Source organism: Schistocerca gregaria, chromosome 1 (genome assembly GCF_023897955.1).
Source record: "Schistocerca gregaria isolate iqSchGreg1 chromosome 1, iqSchGreg1.2, whole genome shotgun sequence".
NCBI lineage: Eukaryota > Metazoa > Arthropoda > Insecta > Orthoptera > Acrididae > Schistocerca > Schistocerca gregaria.
This window is the reverse complement of record NC_064920.1, coordinates 1,173,132,411-1,173,154,323: the sequence shown is the minus strand read 5'-3', so window position 1 is coordinate 1,173,154,323 and position 21,913 is coordinate 1,173,132,411. Positions and strand designations below refer to the sequence as shown.

The 21,913-nt window shown below is 42.0% G+C and overlaps 1 protein-coding gene across 2 annotated transcripts in view; it reads right to left on the bottom strand.

The window, feature by feature from the left end:
- Window positions 1-21,913, bottom strand: part of LOC126284353 (probable ATP-dependent RNA helicase DDX56) — a 103,789-nt gene that overhangs the window by 60,123 nt on the left and 21,753 nt on the right. For both annotated transcript variants that reach the window (XM_049983230.1, XM_049983222.1), the window contains exon 6: window positions 6,068-6,247. In XM_049983230.1, coding sequence (XP_049839187.1) covers window positions 6,068-6,247 — 180 coding nt within the window. The remainder of the gene's footprint in view (window positions 1-6,067; window positions 6,248-21,913) is intronic.

Genomic DNA, 21,913 nt, shown 5'->3' with positions numbered 1-21,913 from the left:
TATGAACTCTACTTCGTCTACATGCTCCTGCCCAAATGTCAGTCCTAAAGTACTTGCAGATTATAAGCATTTGCTGGGTCACTAGGTATGGCAGTACCACATGTGGTGGTGTTGGGCAAAGAGTTGGGCTTTCAGCTTCACATGTTGTGGGGTGGCGTATGGAAATATTTGTATATTAATAAATGATGGATGTAATGTAGAAATATCTTTCCCAACGATGCACCATATGTGGGGCGGCAGGTGGAAATAATTGTTAATGAAATGTTCCTATAATTTATTTAATGCTGTTGTTTGCCGTTCTCAACACTGCCTCTCTAACTACAATATTGACAACCAGAAAATGATTAGCAAAACGTGAAGCCTGTAATTAGAATTCCTAGTGCCCACTTCAACTGAGAAATACACTTATAGCTACAGTTTATAGCTCTGAGGAATTAGGAGATTGTCTGGGATTCATAATCAAAAACGATTCTTTCAAAAATGTTCACTATATTCTGAAAGTCACAGACCAAAAAGAAACCACACAATCCAACTACCAGAGCAGTTCAGAGTCTGATGCACTGACGCAACTATAACTGTTCCAATTAAATGTTTAAGTGAATGCTCGCTATAATTTGATGATAATGTTCATCAAACGCCACGCTAAATAATGCTAGAATGTCTGTCCCGCGGCAGCACGTGAAAATACGACACGCGCAAACTGAAAATAGATCATTAAAGTCATCCCGGAATTAACACTTCACTCGAAAATGATTTCATGGCTACGCATATCCCGAGTAACTTATTACGGCATCCGAGGCTGTTTATAGCAATGATACCAATGCAACGTGACTCCCAGCACAGGTGGTGCGCTGATCACTGTCTGGAGAGAACTGGGGCCTTCTTTTCTCGTGCAGCGTTCTTATATATAAAGCCGCGGTGCGGACGGCTAAGGGAACGCCTGATTAAATCCGCTGTCCCGACTAGCTGCTGGGCTAGTAATGCACCACTTTACGTTATCAAATAAATCATTGCTTTCTTTGCTGATGGCCGATGAAGCTCTCAATTTAAATGTGCATTCAGCACACAGGTAAGCAATCATAATAAAAGTCTGACTTGGCTCAGTCCAATATTTTAGGTGAGAAAATTAATTTAATTACACTACATGCAGTAGACGAGCTCTGAACTTGCCCTTTGGAGATACGCTATCACTATAGTTTTATAGTCATTCAGTTGAAACTTCTCACATCCTTATGAATATAGTGTATCTCCCCTTTACTTAAATTTAAACATCCTAGCCTTATTTATTCACCTATTTAATCTGTCTTGCTTCCTTAATTTTTGAGACAACAACCAGGAAATCATGAATTTCAACTAAAATTTTAATTTTTGAGATCCAGAATTCTGTTTCTACTAAATTATTATGCAAATGGAATCTAAATATAAATTTTTAAGTTTCTAGCTCTTTTCTGTTGCACCAACTATTTTTACAGAAAAAGTCCAAATTTCGAAAGTGGTTAAAGTTATTGAACTGATATTCAACACATATTGATTTAGTATTAATCCTGACATGCTAGAAACGTTTCAGGTTATTTACTTGATTTTTAAAGTATTGCGCAACATTTATGATGTCAGAGCTGGCTGGCACACAATGGAAAAACTGCTGTGAATTTTATACAGCGTGATTAGGCTGCTTCCCTACAATGTCACCATCAGGTGCCATCAAATGATCATAAAGACCAGATTAGATTAAGTTTTTGTTTCATAGACCCAAAAAATGAGATGATTCTCGTGGGTGTGGAACATGTCAGAAAGTATAACATAAAAACATAAAACATTTGGGTATATATATGTACTTCCCAGATCATCTGTCAGGAGATAGTCAAAAACAAGTTAATACTTTGCAGTAAACTGGGATAGCTAATATTTACAGAATTAACGCACTGTCAAAATGAGACATTGTTATCCACTATTAATAAATTTATCACAAGCAAAATACCTAATCTTGACTGTTGTTACCAAGTGTTGTCAAAACTGAAATCTAAGAGATATTTTTACTTAAGCTGACTTAACAGTCTCTGTTAAGATATTCATCTATGGAGTAGACGGAGTTGCCTATCAAAAAGTCTTTCAAACTCTGTTTAAACTGTACTTTATCTGAAACCAAGTTTTTAATGGTTGCTGGCAATTTATTAAAAATGTGTGTTCCTGAATATTGGACCCCTTTTTGGACCAAGGTGATTTTAGGCCTTTATGTAGATGCTTCTTATTCCTAGTATTGATACTGTGTACTGAGCTGTTGGTTGGAAATCGAGAGGTATTATTTGCAACAAATTTCATTAAGGAATAAATATACTGAGAAGCAGCGGTTAGAATACAATGTTCCTTGAACAGGTTTCTATAAGATGTTCTTGAATTTACACCACAAATGATTCTTATCACATGTTTTGCATCCAAAAAACTTTGCTCGGTTTGATGAGTTGTCCCAGTATATGATCCCATGTGACATAATAGAATGAAAGTAAGCAACGTATGCAAGTTTATTTTTATATTTATATCTCCTACATCTGACATCATTCTCACAGCGAATACGGACATGTGACTCTTCAAGCTTTCCTGGCGGATGTGTTGTAAATAGTCTTCACAGGTTTGTGGTGGCAAACCCATGAAGACTATTTACAAATACAGACTTGTTTAGGCACTTAAACAATTCTGTGGTATGTCATTCCCAACTGAATTTATTATCGAGTTGTAATCCCAGAAATTTAACACTGTCAACCTCTTCAATCTACATGTCTTCATACGTTATACTCATGTTGGAAGGAAAATACAGGTTCTGAACTGCATATAGTGGGTCTTCTCAAAGTTTAATGGCAAAGAATTAGCTTCAAACCACTTATTAATGCCAGTGAAAATTTGATTAGCAGCTATTTCTAAATCTGTACTTGACTTGTTACTTATTGTAATTTTTGTATCATCTGCAAACAAAACAAACTTAGCATCTGGCAGATGACAAGTCATTAATATAAATAAGAAAAAGCAATGGACTCAAAATGAAACCTTGAGGAAGACCATATGTAATTAATACCCAGTCAGATGAAGACTGGCTGCTTACTGCACAGGTATTTCGCAACGACACCATTTGTTTCCTGTTAGATAGATAAGACTCAAACCATTTTGCAGCATTGCTGGTGACACCACAATACTCTAATTTACTTAGGAAAATGCTGTGGTTCACACAGTCAAAGCCTTTTGACAGGTCACAGAAAATGCCAGTAGCCTGTAATTTATTATCTAATGAATTAAGTACATTCTCACTGCAAGTGTAAATAGCTTTCTCTAAATCAGAACCCTTCAGAAATCCAAACTGTGACTTGGACAATATATCATTTGCAGTCGGATGCTTAAGGAGATGCTTGAACACAACCTTTTCAAATATTTTTGAGAAAGCCATCAAAAGTGAAATTGGTCGATAGTTTGATGGTATCTCTTTATCCCCCTTCTTGTAAAGAGGCTTAGTTACAGTATATTTTAGCCAGTTTGGAAATGTTTCGCTGATAAGAGATTGATTACACAAATCACTTAAGATAGAACTTAAACTCGCATGAGCACTCTTTGATTAACTTTGTTGATATGTTATCATATCCACTGGAATACTTAAGATTTTAAGGATTTTATGATGGATGCTACTTCTTTGGGATATATGAGTGTCATTTCCATTTTACTGGAGTTATTTTTAAAGACTGGTCTCAAATACCCCATTGCACTGTTCACTGAACCTGATAACCCCAAACTGTCAGTAACAGAAATGAATTACTTGTTTAAGAGGTTTGCAACACTAACTCCACTTGTTACCAAAGTTTCATTTATTTTTAGAGCTATCTGTTCCTCTTCCTTTTTGGCTCCACCTGTCTCGGTCTTCACAATATCCCATACAGTTTTTATTTTGTTACCTCATGTAATTATCTTTTTCTCATTATAAAGCTGCTTCCATTTTTGGATTACTTGCTACACTATTTTGCAGCATTACAATTCTAACCTCAGAGCTGTTCCTAGATAGCAAGTAGAGTCCCCGTTTTGCCCCACATGATATCTTTATTCGTTGTGTAATCCACAGTTTATTTTTTGACTTGTGGGTGAGTTGAGTTACCTTTAGGGGAAAACAATTCTCAAAAGTGGAGGCAACTTTATTAATGAATGCTTTGTATTTTACATCTGAGTCAGATATAAACAACTATCCAGTCCATGCCTTTGAGCAATTTCCTGAATTTCTCAATTTTTTACTTATTTATTACCCTCCAGTACTCAGATTTAATAGATTTTTTATCCTGACAAGTTTCATCATTTAACCAAACATGCTGCATGTCATGATCAGATAGCCCATTTACTATTGGTTTTGTGATATGAACTTTTTCCCTAGATTTGTCTACAAAGACATTATCAGTAGCAGTCTCAGAGCATTTACATATCCTAGTAGCAAAGTTCACAGTAGGAACTAAATTGAATGATAGTGTTATTTACTGCAATAATTGTTCACTGACAGAGCTTTTCAATAAATCCACATTAAAATCTCCAGTAACCATTATTTCCTTGTTTTTTTCCTATGAGGTGGGACAGCAGAGCTTCCAGATTTTTTATGAAGAGGCTAAACTTCCCTGAAGGATATCTGTATGTACCTACTATTATAAAGGGCTTTTTATGAAGTACTACTTCTGTTGCACAAGCTTCTAAGTGCTGCTCTGAGCAAAACTCACAATCTTGAAATCAAAACAGTTTCTATCAAATATGGCAACTCCTCCTTTCTCCATATTTCCTCTACAGAAATAAGAAGCTAACTTGAATCCTGTAACATTTAACATATCTATACCAGTGGTCACATGATGTTCAGAGAAGCAGATTATATCAACTAGTTTGCTCAACTCTAATTCTTCAACACAAATAAGCAACTCATTGAGCTTACCCCTTAGTCCTCAGATATTCTGATGCAATAGTGATAGCTGATTTTGTGCACTGGCTGAATTACAACTGGATGAACCTAGTTTGCCTGCCAATTTTTGAGTATCTCTAGTTTTCGGTTCCTATCTATGCTGTTGCCCACCCCACCCACTATTACCACAGTGTCTTCTTTTGAGAGTCTTTACAAAGTGAACCTACCTCCTCTATCACCTGATCCAGACTTGCACTAGGTTTAAAAAAGATTGTGACCTGGTAATCTGACCCTAGTTCATCCAGCAACAGTTGGCCTACACCTCTTCCATGTGAACTACATAACAAAAAAACTTTCTTCTTCTTCGCAGCTTTTTCTGACTTCTTATTATTTACACACTTTTTGAAAGCTTGTTGTGTTCTCTCTACTCCTACATCTATTTGTGGCTCATCAGTTTCCAACTGACAACAGATCAAACCTGTTTTCCACATTCACAACCACACTGTCTGAAAACATCCTATTCCTATTTCTTCTATAACCTGATGTAACTTCCCACTCCTCTTTTCCCTTCTCCCCCTTAACCTTTCCAGATCTAGTTTCGCTTTATCTAGTTCCACCCGAAGGGCAGCAATCTTCTCCTGCTGTTCCACTATCTTCCTACCTCTGGAGCTACTTTTAAAAGCAGCAGCTAACATGAGCATTGCTGTAAGCAAAAATCCTTTCCTAGCTATAAGCGTAGTATTTAACTGCATCTAACACCAACTGTTCACTATGGAGTGAATTATTGTCATACAATATGAATTAAATAATTCTACAATACTGAAAAAATTATTTGTGTGTAAAAATAATGGTATAACAGTACTTTGTTGACATTCCCCATGCATGCAAAATTACATGTTACAAGCAGAGAAAATAAATCTGAAATCATCACATCACAGTTCAACACAGCTTAATGAACATAATATGCTAGACTTGACAAATCTGTCTCACATTTTGAATCTTGGAACATTGTTTAGGAAAGTCAGTATCTTACTATAATTAATTGGTGATCAACAGAAGGTATACTATACTAAGATTTTCCTGTTAGCAACAATTCTCCTCAAGAAAAATGAAGATTGAATTTATTTATTTCCAGAAGAAAGTAGAGGCACTACAAATTACCTTTTCTTCTTTGGTTCTTTCAGTTCATGAGGTTCTTCCAGAGCTTTTTCATCAGATGCTATAATTACATCATAAACCCCATTATTATACTGATTGACAGAATGACATCTAACATTTGCTGGAAGTTCTGAATTTAAAACACAAGTAGGAATACCAAACTGCTCCAAGAATAGTTTCAGCCTGCAAAAGACAATCATGTACAAATTTAGTTAATACTGTCACAATTATATTGTATATTATGCTAGAGAAGACTGATATGACCTGCATCTAAATAAAATACATTGCTCAAACCTAGTAGTTGCTTCTTACACAAATACAACGTCTGACAAAAAAATGAAGAACTCAGAAGACATGTTTGGGTGTCAGTGTAGCTTTGTATGTGGACACACTATCATTGGGTATGTAAATGATTAAAGTTGCAATTCTCTGTGGCAGACAGAACAGCCACCAAAATGCGTTAGTCTTGCTCATGTTTAGTGTTGTTGCCTGGCCTGGAAGAATATACACTGAGGTGATAAATCATGGGATCCCTCCTATTGGCATGTTGGACATGCTTTTGCCCATTGTAGTGCAGCAATTCAACATAGCATGGATCAACAAGTCATTGGAAGTCACCTCCAGAAATACTGAGCCACACTGCCTGTATATCCATCCATAGCTGTGAAAGTACTGCCAGAGTACTGAGCAAGAAATTGCCTCTCAATTATGCCCCATAAATGTTCGATGGGTCTTATGTCAGGCGATTGGGTGGCTAAATCATTCACTTCAACTGTCCGGAATGTTCTTCAAACCAGTCACATTACGATTCACAAAGTACATATGAGATGATGGAAATAAGATGTACAAATGAAAAATGTTTACAGAAGTTGGAGTCTGCACTGCAGTCTGAGATATGGAATGATATATATTGTGCAGAAAATGTTGCAGACAAATGGAATAATTTTTATAACACTAACTTTGCCCATTTCAATGTAACATGTCCAGTTACTTTCAAAAAGAAATGTATTCAAAACCATATAAGACTTCATTCAGAAGTAAAACAGCTGAAGGAGAAAATGTTTATTACTTGGAAAATATGTAAAGAGTTCCAGTACACATCAACTAAAGACAACTACCAAAGACGTCGAAAAGCCTAGAAACAAGCACTGAATGTATACACAAAGGAAATTATACAGCAAAACATTGCTACCTCAAATAACATAAGCAAATTAGTATTGAACTGTGTAAATAAGAGAATCAGCAGAAAATCAAAGCCTAGTATCACCAATATCCAACTAACGAATGATAATGTAAATACTTCACACCCATATATGATCAGTAATGTTTGTATTACTCACTTTATAAATTCAGGTAACATGTGTGTGACCTCTGACACTGATGACTACAGAACTCCTTACCAGGTACAAAAATCAGTGTCTATGTATGAAATAGATACGACTGAAGTAGAGGGAATTATAAATAAAATGCAATACAAATTCTCTATGGGATGGGATGGAATCTCCTCTATTATATTAAAACAACGCAAACATTCACTCATACCTGCTCTGTTCCACCTCTTCAATGACAGTTTGAATAAAGGTGTGTTTCAAATTGAATTAAAATATACAATAGTCAAGCCATTGCACAAAAAAGGTAGTATCGACAAAGTCAAAAACTACCGACCCATTAGCTTAATTCCAGTCCATAGCAAAGAATTAGAAAAGATTATTTCAATACGGTAAGAAAACTTTCTTGTCAAAGAAAAAGTGTTATGAGAAACCCATCATGGTTTTAGGAAAGGCTATTCAACATCATCTGCCATATGTGATGTAGTACAAACAATACTTATGAAATTAGATGAAAAAGAAAGGGTGACATGTTTGTTCCTAGATCTATCACATGCATTCGAAACAGTATCTCATGAGCTGCTACTGGAGAAACTGGAAACTTATGGTATCAGAGGAAAAGCCAAATGTCTCATACAGTCATACCAACAAGACAGATATCAGGTCACGCAAGTCACACACGAAGTGGGCAACGTTATTAAGAAGTACAGCTTCAGACCAGTTGTAGTAAAGTATGGGGTTCCCCAAGTGTCAGTTTTGGGTCCTTTATTGTTCATACTATATGTTAATGAGCTGCCCACAGAACACAAGAACAAGATACTTAACTATGCAGATGACACAACCATTGTTAACTGGGGAACCAACGAGAATGATTTGGCCCAAAATTGTTTGAATTGAAGAATTACTTCCAAAACAATCACTTAAGCTTAAATATCAATAAAACAAATCTAATGGGATTTCCAATACACCACAAACAAGATGACATGCAATGGAGTGTTGAGTCTGATGATGGTTCAGAAACAAAACTGAAAGATAAAACTTCCTTCCTTAGTGTAATGTTAGACCAGCATCTCTCTTGGGAGCATCATATAGATTTCTTATACCAAAAACTAAGCAAATCAATTTATGCAATGTGGACAATGTCACAATTTCTTAAATATGAGCAAATGAGTGTAATCTACTATGCTTTAGTGTATCCATACCTCACATATGGAATTGAAGTGTGGGGATGTGCTGCTGCCAAGCATGTAAATAGGGTATTCATCCTTCAAAAAAGGCAGTTAGGATCATGTGTAAGCTTATATATAATGTTGTAAATAAAATAGAAAGAAACTTCCACATGGGAAAAATATATTAAAAACAAAGATTCCTAGACTTACCAAGCGGGAAAGCGCCGGCAGACAGGCACATGAACAAAACACACAAACACACACACAGAAATACTAGCTTTCGCAACCGATGGTTGCTTCTTCAGGAAGGAGAGGGAAAGACGAAAGAATGTGGGTTTTAAGGGAGAGGGTAAAGAGTCATTCCAATCCCGGGAGCGAAAAGATTTCCCTTAGGGGAAAAAAAGGACAGGTGTACTCTCTCTCTCTCTCTCTCTCTCTCTCTCTCTCTCTCTCTCTCTCACACACACACACACACACACACACACACACATCCCTCCGCCACACACCGTCAGGTGGCTTGCGGAGTATGGATGTAGATGTAGATGTAGATCCATCCGCACATACACAGACACAAGCAGACATATTTAAAGGCAAAGAGTAAGGGCAGAGATGTCAGTTGAGGCAGAAGTACAGAGGCAAAGAAGTTGTTGAAAGACAGGTGAGGTATGAGCGGCGGCAACTTGAAATTAGCAGAGGTTGAGGCCTGGCGGATATCGAGACGAGAGGATGTACTGAAGGGCGAGTTCCCATCTCCGGAGTTCGGATAGGTTGGTGTTGGTAGGAAGTATCCAGATAACTCGGACGGTGTAACACTGTGCCAAGATGTGCTGGCCGTGCATCAAGGCATGTTTAGCCACAGGGTGATCCTCATTACCAACAAACACTGTCTGCCTGTGTCCATTCATGCGAATGGACAGTTTGTTGCTGGTCATTCCCACATAGAAAGCATCACAGTGCAGGCAGGTCAGTTGGTAAATCACGTGGGTGCTTTCACACGTGGCTCTCCCTTTGATCGTGTACACCTTCCGGGTTACAGGACTGGAGTAGGTGGTGGTGGGAGGGCGCATAGGACAGGTTTTACACCGGGGGCAGTTGCAAGGGTAGGAGCCAGAGGGTAGGGAAGGTGGTTTGGGGATTTCATAGGGATGAACCAAGAGGTTACGAAGGTTAGGTGGACGCCGGAAAGGCACTCTTGGTGGAATGGGGAGGATTTCATGAAGGATGGATCTCATTTCGGGGCATGATTTTAGGAAGGCGTATCCCTGCTGGAGAGGCACATTCAAGGTCTGATCCAGTCCTGGGAAGTATTCTGTCACAAGTGGGGCACTTTTGGGGTTCTTCTGTGAGAGGTTCTGGGTTTGAGGGGATGAGGAAGTGGCTCTGGTTATCTGCTTCTGTACCAGGTTGGGAGGGTAGTTGCGGGATGCGAAAGCTGTTTTCAGGTTGTTGGTGTAATGGTCGAGGGATTCAGGACTGGAGCAGATTCGTTTGCCACGAAGGCTTAGGCTGTAGGGAAGGGACCGTTTGATATGGAATGGGTGGCAGCTGTCATAATGGAGGTACTGTTGCTTGTTGGTGGGTTTGATGTGGACGGATGTGTGCAGCTGGCCATTGGACAGATGGAGGTCAACGTCTAGGAAAGTGGCATGGGATTTGGAGTAGGACCAGGTGAATCTGATGGAACCAAAGGAGTTGATGTTGGAGAGGAAATTCTGGAGTTGTTCTTCACTGTGAGTCCAGATCATGAAGATGTCATCAATAAATCTGTACCAAACTTTGGGTTGGCAGGCTTGGGTATCTAAGAAGGCTTCTTCTAAGAGACCCATAAATAGGTTGGCATACGAGGGGGCCATCCTGGTACCCATGGCTGTTCCCTTTAATTGTTGGTATGTCTGGCCTTCAAAAGTGAAGAAGTTGTGGGTCAGGATAAAGCTGGCTGGGTGACGAGGAAAGAGGTTTTAGGTAGGGTGTCAGGTGATCGGCGTGAAAGGAAGTGCTCCATTGCAGCGAGGCCCTGGACGTGCGGGATATTCGTGTATAGGGAAGTGGCATCAATGGTTACAAGGATGGTTTCCGGGGGTAACAGACTGGGTACGGATTCCAGGCGTTCGAGAAAGTGGTGGTGTCTTTGATGAAGGATGGGAGACTGCATGTAATGGGTTGAAGGTGTTGATCTACGTAGGCAGAGATACGTTCTGTGGGGGCTTGGTAACCAGCAACAATGAGTCCTACAAAGCAAATTTCAAAATTAAGAAACTACTAATGCTACCATCACTGTATATTTAAAAAACTGTTCAGCTGATGCTAAAATACAAGCAGTACAATCACCTAAATAGAGAAGTGCACATGTACAATACTAGGAGGGCTGATGGTTATTACCTGGAAAAAATAATACAAAAACTGCAGACAAGAGTCCCTATTATATGGGGATTTGAAGGAGTTCCTCAGCAATACGTGTTTTTATAGCATTAAGGAATTCCTCTCAGAGGAGTAGAATTCTTCAAATGAATCAGTACTTCATCTTGCTCCAACCCATCACATGAAAATTAGTTATACACTCATTTGCAACAAAATCTCCAAATGGAGTAATTCATATCTCTTAGATATCTGCACCTGGCATGCCTGCCTATAACAATTTTAATGTCCCAGAAAGAAAACACAACTGACTTCATACCGTGACTTCAAACTTATTAATTTATCTGAACTTGCAACTGAGGCACAGGAAATAGTTTTTGGGCTGTATTCTGCTCCCTTCTCAGACATAATGAAGAAACTTCATGAATTTACTAACAAACTACTCAACTACAAATAGGCTTCCCTAAAGACCAGAAACCTAAAAAGGAAACCTTCACCATGGCTACACTGAAGAACTAAAACAGCTCATGAATCTCGGACATTGTACATTGAGCACACACACTACACCCTAAGCCCAAAAATCATATTGTTTACATGCAGAAGTGGAACAGAGTCAGTCAAGTTGTGAAATATGCTAAACTCAGGCATGCCCATACATTAACTGACAACAGAAACAGACCAGCTGTCCTATGGAAAACCTGCGTAGTCTTAGTACAGACAAAGTAAAAGCTGCAGTTGATCCCACTGTTCCAACTGAAGAACTGAATCAGTACTCCACACTACCCACAACTGAATGGCAAATGAAACAGGGATACACTGATTACTTCATGGGAGCAAATGACTGTAGCCATGAAAAATTCTATCTGAAGCTTGTTACTTGCAACTCCATCAAAAAAACCATCATGTTTATTACATCAGCATCTACTGGACATGATCGCATGACAGCCCAAATGAAGCTTATTAGTGACCCACTTCTGTCCACGGTAAAAGACATCTTCAACCATTCCTTAGTCACCAGTATTTTCTGTGAGGCCTGGAAACAAGGACTAGTACCTTAAAGGAAGTTGCCAGAGCACCCTCTGATTACTGACCTATCTGCATCCTTCCGGCACTGTTCAAACAAACTACCTAACTACACACAACCTACTAGATGAATACCTATCAGGTTTCTGTAAGCATTTGCTTAACTAAAAGTAACAGATGGCCTGAAGTTTACCAAAAGTGCACGAGAGGTGACTATCTTAGACTTCAGCAAAGCCTTTTACACTGTCAACTGCAACATTTTACTTGCCAACTAAGCAGATTAAATTTCTCGTCAAATGCAGTGTAACAGTTTTGCTGAGTTTCGTATAGGAGGTGCAATTTCGAGTTTTAGTTACTGTAATCATAAATTCAGCAGATTCTAGCGCAGTCGTTAGGCATTTGTACAGGTTAGTTGATACATTCTTTGTGTGTTCCGCTTGCGTTATCTAGGCACGGACTCATGTTTCAGTAACTGTTGTTAAACATCAATTAGAATGGACAGGGACTGCGATTGCTGTGTTCGGATGAGGGCTGACTTGGCATCCCTTCGCTCACAGCTGCAATCGGCGCTGACTTCGGTCGCGCAGCTTGAGGCTGTTGCCAATGGGCACCACTGTGGGGAGCCGGACTCGGGTATCACGGGGATGTCAACCTCATCCCGTCTGTCCCCAGATCGGTCTGCCGCTGTGGTTGCCCCGGTTGCTGCCCGCAGTGGGGCTGAGCCCTCGCCTGTGGTTGATTGGGAGGTCGTTCCAAGGCGTGGCAGGCAGCGAAAGGCGTCACCGGAGGCTGATCAGAAAGCCTCCCCGGTGCGTCTGACAAACCGGTTTCAGGCACTGTCTCTGGCTGAGCCAGATGCAGCTGCCTGCCCTGTTTCAGAGGATCATTCTCAGCCTTCAAGGTCTGGGCAATCGCAGAGGGTGGGCTTATTGGTAGTTGGGAGCTCCAATGTTAGGCGCGTAATGGGGCCCCTTAGGGATATGGCGGCTAAGGAGGGGAAGAAATCCAGTGTGCACTCCGTGTGCATTCCGGGAGGAGTCATTCCTGATGTGGAAAGGGTCCTTCCGGATGCCATGAAGAGCACAGGGTGCAGCCAGCTGCAGGTGGTGGCACATGTCGGCACTAATGACGTGTGTCGCTTCGGATCTGAGGAAATTCTCTCTGGATTCCAGCGGCTATCTGATTTGGTGAAGGCTGCCGGTCTTGCTTACGAGATGAAGGCAGAGCTCACCATCTGCAGCATCGTTGACAGAACCGACTGCGGACCTTTGGTGCAGAGCCAGGTGGAGGGTCTGAATCAGAGGCTCAGACGGTTTTGCGACCGTATTGGCTGCAGATTCCTTGACTTGCGCCATAGGGTGGTGGGGTTTCGGGTTCCGCTGAATAGGTCAGGAGTTCACTACACTCAGCTGGCGGCTACACGGGTAGCGGAGGCTGTGTGGCGTGGACTGTGCGGTTTTTTAGGTTAGAAGGCCTCGGGAAAGTGCGGGATGGGCTGCAATGTCAAAGGGTGCTTGGCAATTACAGGACGTGCTTGGATCAAGGAACAGTCGGAATTATAGTTGTAAACTGTTGAAGTTGCGCTGGAAAAGTCCCTGAGCTTCAAGCGCTAATAGAAAGCACAGAAGCTGATATCGTTATAGGTACAGAAAGCTGGCTAAAGCCTGAAATAAGTTCTGCAGAAATTTTTACGAAGTCTCAGACGGTGTTCAGGAAAGATAGATTAGGCAGAATTGGTGGTGGAGTGTTGGTGTCTGTCAGTAGTGGTTTATCTTGTAGTGAAGTCGAAGTAGATACTCCGTGCGAATTGGTGTGGGTGGAGGTTATACTTAACAGCCGAATTAAGTTAATAATTGGCTCCTTCTACCGACCCCCAGACTCCGATGATACAGTTGCGGAACAGTTCAGAGAAAGTTTGAGTCTCGTAACAAATAAATACCCCACTCATACGGTTATAGTTGGTGGGGACTTCAACCTACCCTCGGTATGTTGGCAAAAATAGTTGTTCAAAACCGGTGGTAGGCAAAAAACGTCTTCCGAGATTGTCCTAAATGCATTCTCCGAAAATTATTTAGAGCAGTTAGTCCACGAACCCACGCGAATTGTAAATGGTTGCGAAAACACACTTGACCTCTTGGCCACAAACAATCCAGAGCTGATAGAGAGCATCATGACTGATACCGGGATTAGTGATCACATGGTCATTGTAGCTAGGCTCAATACCATTTCTTCCAAATCTGTCAGAAACAAACGCAAAATAATTTTATTTAAAAAAGCGGATAAAGTGCCACTAGAAGTCTTCCTAAAAGACAATTTCCATTCCTTCCGAACTGACTATGCGAATGTAGACGAGATGTGGCTCAAATTCAAAGATATAGTAGCAACAGCAATTGAGATATTCATACCTCATAAATTGGTAAGAGATGGAACGGATCCCCCGTGGTACACAAAAAAGGTCCGAACGCTGTTGCAGAGGCAACGGAAAAAGCATGCGAAGTTCAGAAGAACGCGAAATCCTGAAGATGGGCTAAAATTTACAGACGCGCGAAATTTGGCACGTACTTCGATGCGAGATGCCTTTAATAGGTTCCACAACGAAACATTGTCTCGAAATTTGGTAGAAAATCCGAAGAAATTCTGGTCGTATGTAAAGTACACAAGCGGCAAGACGCAGTCAATACCTTCGCTGCGCAGTGCCGATGGTACTGTTATCGACGACTGTGTCGCTAAAGCGGAGTTATTGAACGCAGTTTTCCGAAATTCCTTCACCAGGGAAGACGAATGGAATATTCCAGAATTTGAAACACGAACATCTGCTAGCATGAGTTTCTTAGAAGTAGATACCTTAGGGGTTGCGAAGCAACTCAAATCGCTTGATACGGGCAAGTCTTCAGGTCCAGATTGTATACCGATTAGGTTCCTTTCAGATTACGCTGATACTATAGCTCCCTACTTAGCACTCATATACAACCGCTCGCTCACCGATAGATCTGTACCTACAGATTGGAAAATTGCGCAGGTCGCACCAGTGTTCAAGAAGTCTAGTAGGAGTAATCCATTTAACTACAGACCTATATCATTGACGTCGGTTTGCAGTAGGGTTTTGGAGCATATACTGTATTCAAACTTTATGAATCACCTCGAAGGGAACGATCTATTGACACGTAATCAGCATGGCTTCAGAAAACATCGCTCTTGTGCAATGCAGCTAGCTCTTTATTCGCACGAAGTAATGGCCGCTATCGACAGGGGATCTCAAGTTGATTCCGTATTTCTAGATTTCCGGAAAGCTTTTGACACCGTTCCTCACAAGCGACTTCTAATCAAGCTGCGGAGCTATGGGGTATCATCTCAGTTGTGCGACTGGATTCGTGATTTCCTGTCAGGAAGGTCGCAGTTCGTGGTAATAGACGGCAAATCATCGAGTAAAACTGAAGTGATATCAGGTGTTCCCCAGGGAAGCGTCCTGGGACCTCTACTGTTCCTGATCTATATAAATGACCTGGGTGACAATCTGAGCAGTTCTCTTAGGTTGTTCGCAGATGATGCTGTAATTTACCGTCTAGTAAGGTCATCCGAAGACCAGTATCAGCTGCAAAGCGATTTAGAAAAGATTGCTGTATGGTGTGTCAGGTGGCAGTTGACGCTAAATAACGAAAAGTGTGAGATGATCCACATGAGTTCTAAAAGAAATCCGTTGGAATTCGATTACTCGATAAATAGTACAATTCTCAAGGCTGTCAATTCAACTAAGTACCTGGGTGTTAAAATTACGAACAACTTCAGTTGGAAGGACCACATAGATAATATTGTCGGGAAGGCGAGCCAAAGGTTGCGTTTCATTGGCAGGACACATAGAAGATGCAACAAGTCCACTAAAGAGACAGCTTACACTACACTCGTTCGTCCTCTGTTAGAATATTGCTGCGCGGTGTGGGATCCTTACCAGGTGGGATTGACGGAGGACATCGAGAGGGTGCAAAGAAGGGCAGCTCGTTTTGTATTATCGCGTTATAGGGGAGAGAGTGTGGCAGATATGATACACGAGTTGGGATGGAAGTCATTACAGCATAGACGTTTTTCGTCGCGGCGAGAGCTTTTTACGAAATTTCAGTCACCAGCTTTCTCTTCCGAATGCGAAAATATTTTGTTGAGCCCAACCTACATAGGTAGGAATGATCATCAAAATAAAATAAGAGAAATCAGAGCTCGAACAGAAAAGTTTAGGTGTTCGTTTTTCCCGCTCGCTGTTCGGGAGTGGAATAGTAGAGAGATAGTATGATTGTGGTTCGATGAACCCTCTGCCAAGCACTTAAATGTGAATTGCAGAGTAGTCATGTAGATGTAGATGTAGATACCTGATGTGCCGCCAGCAATACATCATGTCCAGCATCATAAAGGCACAATAGAGGCATCCGAAGACCAGTATCAGCTGCAAAGCGATTTAGAAAAGATTGCTGTATGGTGCGTCAGGTGGCAGTTGATGCTAAATAACGAAAAGTGTGAGATGATCCACATGAGTTCCAAAAGAAATCCGTTGGAATTCGATTACTCGATAAATAGTACAATTCTCAAGGCTGTCAATTCAACTAAGTACCTGGGTGTTAAAATTACGAACAACTTCAGTTGGAAGGACCACATAGATAATATTGTCGGGAAGGCGAGCCAAAGGTTGCGTTTCATTGGCAGGACACTTAGAAGATGCAACAAGTCCACTAAAGAGACAGCTTACACTACACTCGTTCGTCCTCTGTTAGAATATTGCTGCGCAGTGTGGGATCCTTACCAGGTGGGATTGACGGAGGACATCGAGAGGGTGCAAAGAAGGGCAGCTCGTTTTGTATTATCGCGTTATAGGGGAGAGAGTGTGACAGATATGATACACGAGTTGGGATGGAAGTCATTACAGCATAGACGTTTTTCGTCGCGGCGAGAGCTTTTTACGAAATTTCAGTCACCAACTTTCTCTTCCGAATGCGAAAATATTTTGTTGAGCCCAAACTACATAGGTAGGAATGATCATCAAAATAAAATAAGAGAAATCAGAGCTCGAATAGAAAGGTTTAGGTGTTCGTTTTTCCCGCTCGCTGTTCGGGAGTGGAATAGTAGATAGATAGTATGATTGTGGTTCGATGAACCCTCTACCAAGCACTTAAATGTGAATTGCAGAGTAGTCATGTAGATGTAGATGTAGTATCAGGCAACCCCTGGGGTTCAATATTAGGTCGTACACTGTTTTCATTTTATGTAAACAATATAATGTAAGTTTTGTCCTACTGCAAATACTCCACACTGATGACCGAAGTGCAAATCCAAGACACCTGAAGACAGTGATGTTATGCAGATAGTGGTGTCACCGCCAGACACCACACTTGCTAGGTGGTAGCCTTTAAATCGGCCGCAGTCCGGTAGTATACGTCAGACCCGCGTGTCGCCACTATCAGTGATCGCAGACCGAGCGCCGACACATGGCAGGTCTACTCTAGAGAGACTTCCTAGCACTCGCCCTATTGTACAGCTGACTTTGCTAGTGATGGTTCACTGACAAATTACGCTCTCATTTGCCGAGACGATAGTTAGCATAGCCTTCAGCTACGTTATTTGCTACGACCTAGCAAGGCGCCATATCAGTTACTATTGATACTGTGAATCATGTAATGTCAAGAGCGATGTTTGTCATTAATGGATTCAAGTTCAGTATTCCACCAGCTACGTCCGTTTTTCTCAATTCTAATTCCCTTGTCATGTTCCAGACCTCACGCCAGCCTGCATGAGCTAAAACGCGTGCATTTCGGCCTCCTTTAGTAACCCTGTGTTGGCTCTCCTGCCAACCACAACATTGGCGACGAGAGTAAAAGTGTTCTTATCTAAATTGCCCTGATTTACTTGTGTAATGGCTTCCCCACATTCTCCAGATGTACTGTCCGAATTGTATCGCTTACAGAATCAGCAGACACAGGCATTACTGGATGCCCTTGGACAGCTCGTCCAGGGTCAACGTGCGATGCAAAACGATGCGGCAGCAGCCGCTTCACCGCTAACGCAGCCACAACACGCTGTTGCACCAACTTTTCAACGTTTTGATGCTGCAGTGGAAAGCTGGACGGAGTGGTCACGCCAATTTGGATTCCATCTAGCCGCCTACAGAGTTCAAGGTAAAGAGCGGCAGCCTTTTTTGTTATCGTTGGTCGGCGTGACCACGTACCGTGTGATAGTCAAATTATTTCCCCGACACGACGTAGCAACTCTGTCCTACGAAGAAATTTTGTCTGCATTAGATGCATATTTCAAGGAATCAGTCAATGTAGTTGCGAAAAGGTATACCTTCTTTCGTACAAAATGTACGGCATATCAGACTAATCGGGAGTGGGTTGCAACCTTGCAAGGCCTTACTAGGGATTGTGCTTTTGAGTGTCAATGTGAACTCCCTTATTCAGATACTATGGTACGTGATGCAATTGCACAGAACGTTTGATGTTCATATAAGGGAACAGATTTTGAAACTAGTAAATCCCTCCCTTCAACAAGTGATGGACATATTGGATCAGCAGGACACACTTGACTTTGCTCAGGAATCATTTGAAACTTCGCCAGCAGTGTGTCAGGTTAACCGGCCCACCGGGCGAGCTGCACGGAGCAGTAAACAGCCCTCGCCCCCGGCCGCGCCGCTGCCGCCAGGCTCTCAGCTATGTGTGTCGCGCCGGCAAGCTAATGCAATAATCAAATCATGCCCACGATGTGCTACTAAACATTGGTGTGAGAATCGCCCGTCACACCAAGCTATTTGCTTTTATTGTAATAAAAAAGGACATGTTTGGAGTGTTTGCCATAAAAAGCTCAGATCGGAAGCTCAAAACTGTACCAGGCCCTTTGCTTCACGCCGAATTCAAACCAAGGATACTCAGGCTCGTGAAACTTCGCCCATGGAAATTCATGTAGTTCATTCCACTCCGCCCAGTGCCACTCTCTCTAACAGTGACTGTGTTCGTCCCAAAAATAGTGTGCGTCGACATCGCCGGAACTCCCATCAAGTCGCAAGTGATTATGTACCATTGTCAGTTCACACTGCACGAGACAGTCCCTCTTGTCGTCAGCAGGACAATAAACTTTTTGTAGACTTGGACATTAACGGCAAAGTGATACCATTCCAGCTCGATACAGGAGCTGCAGTTTCACTGATCAATCAAGACACTTACAAACTGCTGTGCGCACCTCCGTTGCGTGCCGCAAATGTTAAGCTAAGCAGCTATTCAGGTCAACAGATCCCTGTGTTAGAACAGTGCAGCCTTCTTGCAACGTACAGAGGACAAACAAAACTTGTATCATTTTATGTCCTTCGTTCTTCTTCTGCAGTGAACTTGTTTGGTTTCGATTTATTTCAGTTGTTTAACTTGTCTATAGTCAATCAGGTCCTAACAGTGAATCAGACGGTGCCTTCAGACAGTGTTTCTCGTCTGTGTGAAGAATTTGCAGACATTTTTGCACCGAGCCTCGGTTGCGCTAAGAACTATGAAGCACATTTGGAACTGAATATAAACGTGCAACCGAAATTATTCAGAGCGCGTAATGTTTCCCACGCATTACACGATTTGGAATCATAAGGTGTAATTGAACGTGTGCAGGCTTCTCTCTGGGCATCACCCTTAGTAATTTTGCCAAAACCCACCGGAAAGTTGAGACTTTGTGTGGACTTCAAGACAACAGTGAATCCACAACTAGTGATTGCAGCTTTTCCTTTACCCCGCCCGGAAGATCTTTTTGACAAACTGTGCCCGGGGAAGTATTTTTCAAAGTTGGACCTCGCAGATGCTTACTTGCAAATACCGATGGACAAAGAATCCCAGCGCATTTTGGTGGTTAACATGCATCTTGGGTTGTATCAATTCATAAGACTGCCATTCGGATGTGCATCCGCCCCTTCATTGTTTCAGCAATATCTACAAACTGTTTGTGCATCGGTCCCTACGGCAGCAAATTATCTGGACGATATTGTGATCTCCGGAAAGACGGAAGAACAACATTTTGCCAATCTCAGAACATTATTTCAGGTCTTGTACAAAATGGTCTTCGCTTGCGGAAGGACAAATGTGTGTTTTTTGCTTGGGACTTGCCATACTTGGGACATGTACTCAATGCCCAAGGCATACATCCCAGTCCGACGCACCTTCATGCCATACAAGACTTGCCATCGCCGCAGAATTTGAAGCAGCTACAGAGTGTGCTGGGAAAAATAAATTATTACCACCGCTATATGCCGCATGCCTCTTCCATTTCAGCTCCGCTTCATCGCTTACACCGTAAGGGTGTTCTGTTCGTCTGGACGACGGAGTGCGAACGCGCCTTTCGCCAGTTGAAATCGGCGTTGCTTTCCAATACTTGCCTTATGCCATTCGATCCCCAGAAGCCCCTCTTGTTGATGGTGGATGCATCGGATTTCGGGATCGGTGCTGTGCTTGCGCACAAAGATGGATCGCACAATCGCCCTATTGCATTTGCGTACAAATTGCTCTCGTCTGCTCAAAGAAATTATTCACAGATCGAGAAAGAAGCATTGGCTCTTGTATTTGGTGTTACAAAGTTTCATGATTTCTTGTATGGTCGTCACTTTACCGTAATCACAGATCACAAACCTTTGACATCGCTTTTTCATCCAACGAAGCCTGTACCTCCACGTACAGCACAGAAATTCATTCGCTGGTCTATTTTCCTCTCACAGTACCGCTACAATATCTTGTATCGGTCCACTGCTAAGCACGGAAACGCCAATTCGTTGTCCCGCTTGCCAGTTGCTGAGGATAGGGCATTCAATTCCTCCGAACTTGCTTGCATGTTCATTGATGCGGAAACCAATGACGTGGTCGAATCATTTCCGATTGATTTTCGTCGTGTAGCTACAGCCACAGCTGCCGACCCTGTCCTTGCTCCCGTTCTGCATTTTGTTGCTACGCAACGGCCCTTGTCAAAGTCACGGATCGGGGACCCGTTGGTTCGCCGATTTTTTGCTCACAAGGAGAGACTTTTTGTACGACATGGTGTTTTGCTGTTGTGTTCTGATAATGATCAGTCCAGGGTCGTGGTACCACGTTCGTTACAGTCCTCTGTCTTACAGCTTCTCCACCAAGGACATTGGGGTATAGTGAGAGCTTAACAACTTGCTCGTCAGCACTGTACTTGGTTCGGAATCGATGCCGCGATTACGAATATGTGCTCTTCTTGCATGGTGTGTGCCGAACAACAATCAGCACCACCGCGGAAATTCTCTCCATGGCCAAAAGCCACTTCCCCTTGGCAATGCTTACACATCGATTTTGCTGGTCCATTCTGGAATGCTCGATGGTTGGTTGTGGTAGATTCATTCAGTAATTTTCCTTTTGTTGTCCGGATGTCTTCCACGACGTCATCTGCCACCATCCAAGCGTTATCAGCTATCTTTTGCATTGAAGGTCTTCCACAGACTATTGTTTCCGACAATGGCCCACAATTCATGTCCGCAGAATTTCAGTCATTCTGCAAGGCCAATGGTATTCGACATCTGATGTCCGCACCGTTTTCGCCACAGTCAAACAGTGCCGCTGAACGATTTGTCAGGACTTTCAAGTCACAGATGTTGAAGTTGAAAGAGTCGCATTCTCGGGAGGACGCATTATTGCTCTTTTTGTCCTCGTATCGCTCTCAGCCCCGAGACAGTCACTTGCCGGCTGAGTTGCTCCACGGTCGTCGTCATCGAACCTTCATGTCTTTGCTACATCCGCTGCGCAGCGGCAGACACCTGCTTTTGCTCCAGGCGACGTTGTCTACTATTGTAATTAATGGATTAAAGTTAAGTATTCCACCAGCTATGTTCGTTTTTCTCAATTTTAATTCCCTTGTCATGTTCCAGACCTCACGCCAGCCTGCGTGAGCTAAAACGAGTGCATTTCGGCCTCCTTTAGTAATCCTGTGTTGGCTCTCCTGCCAACCACAACACAGATCAT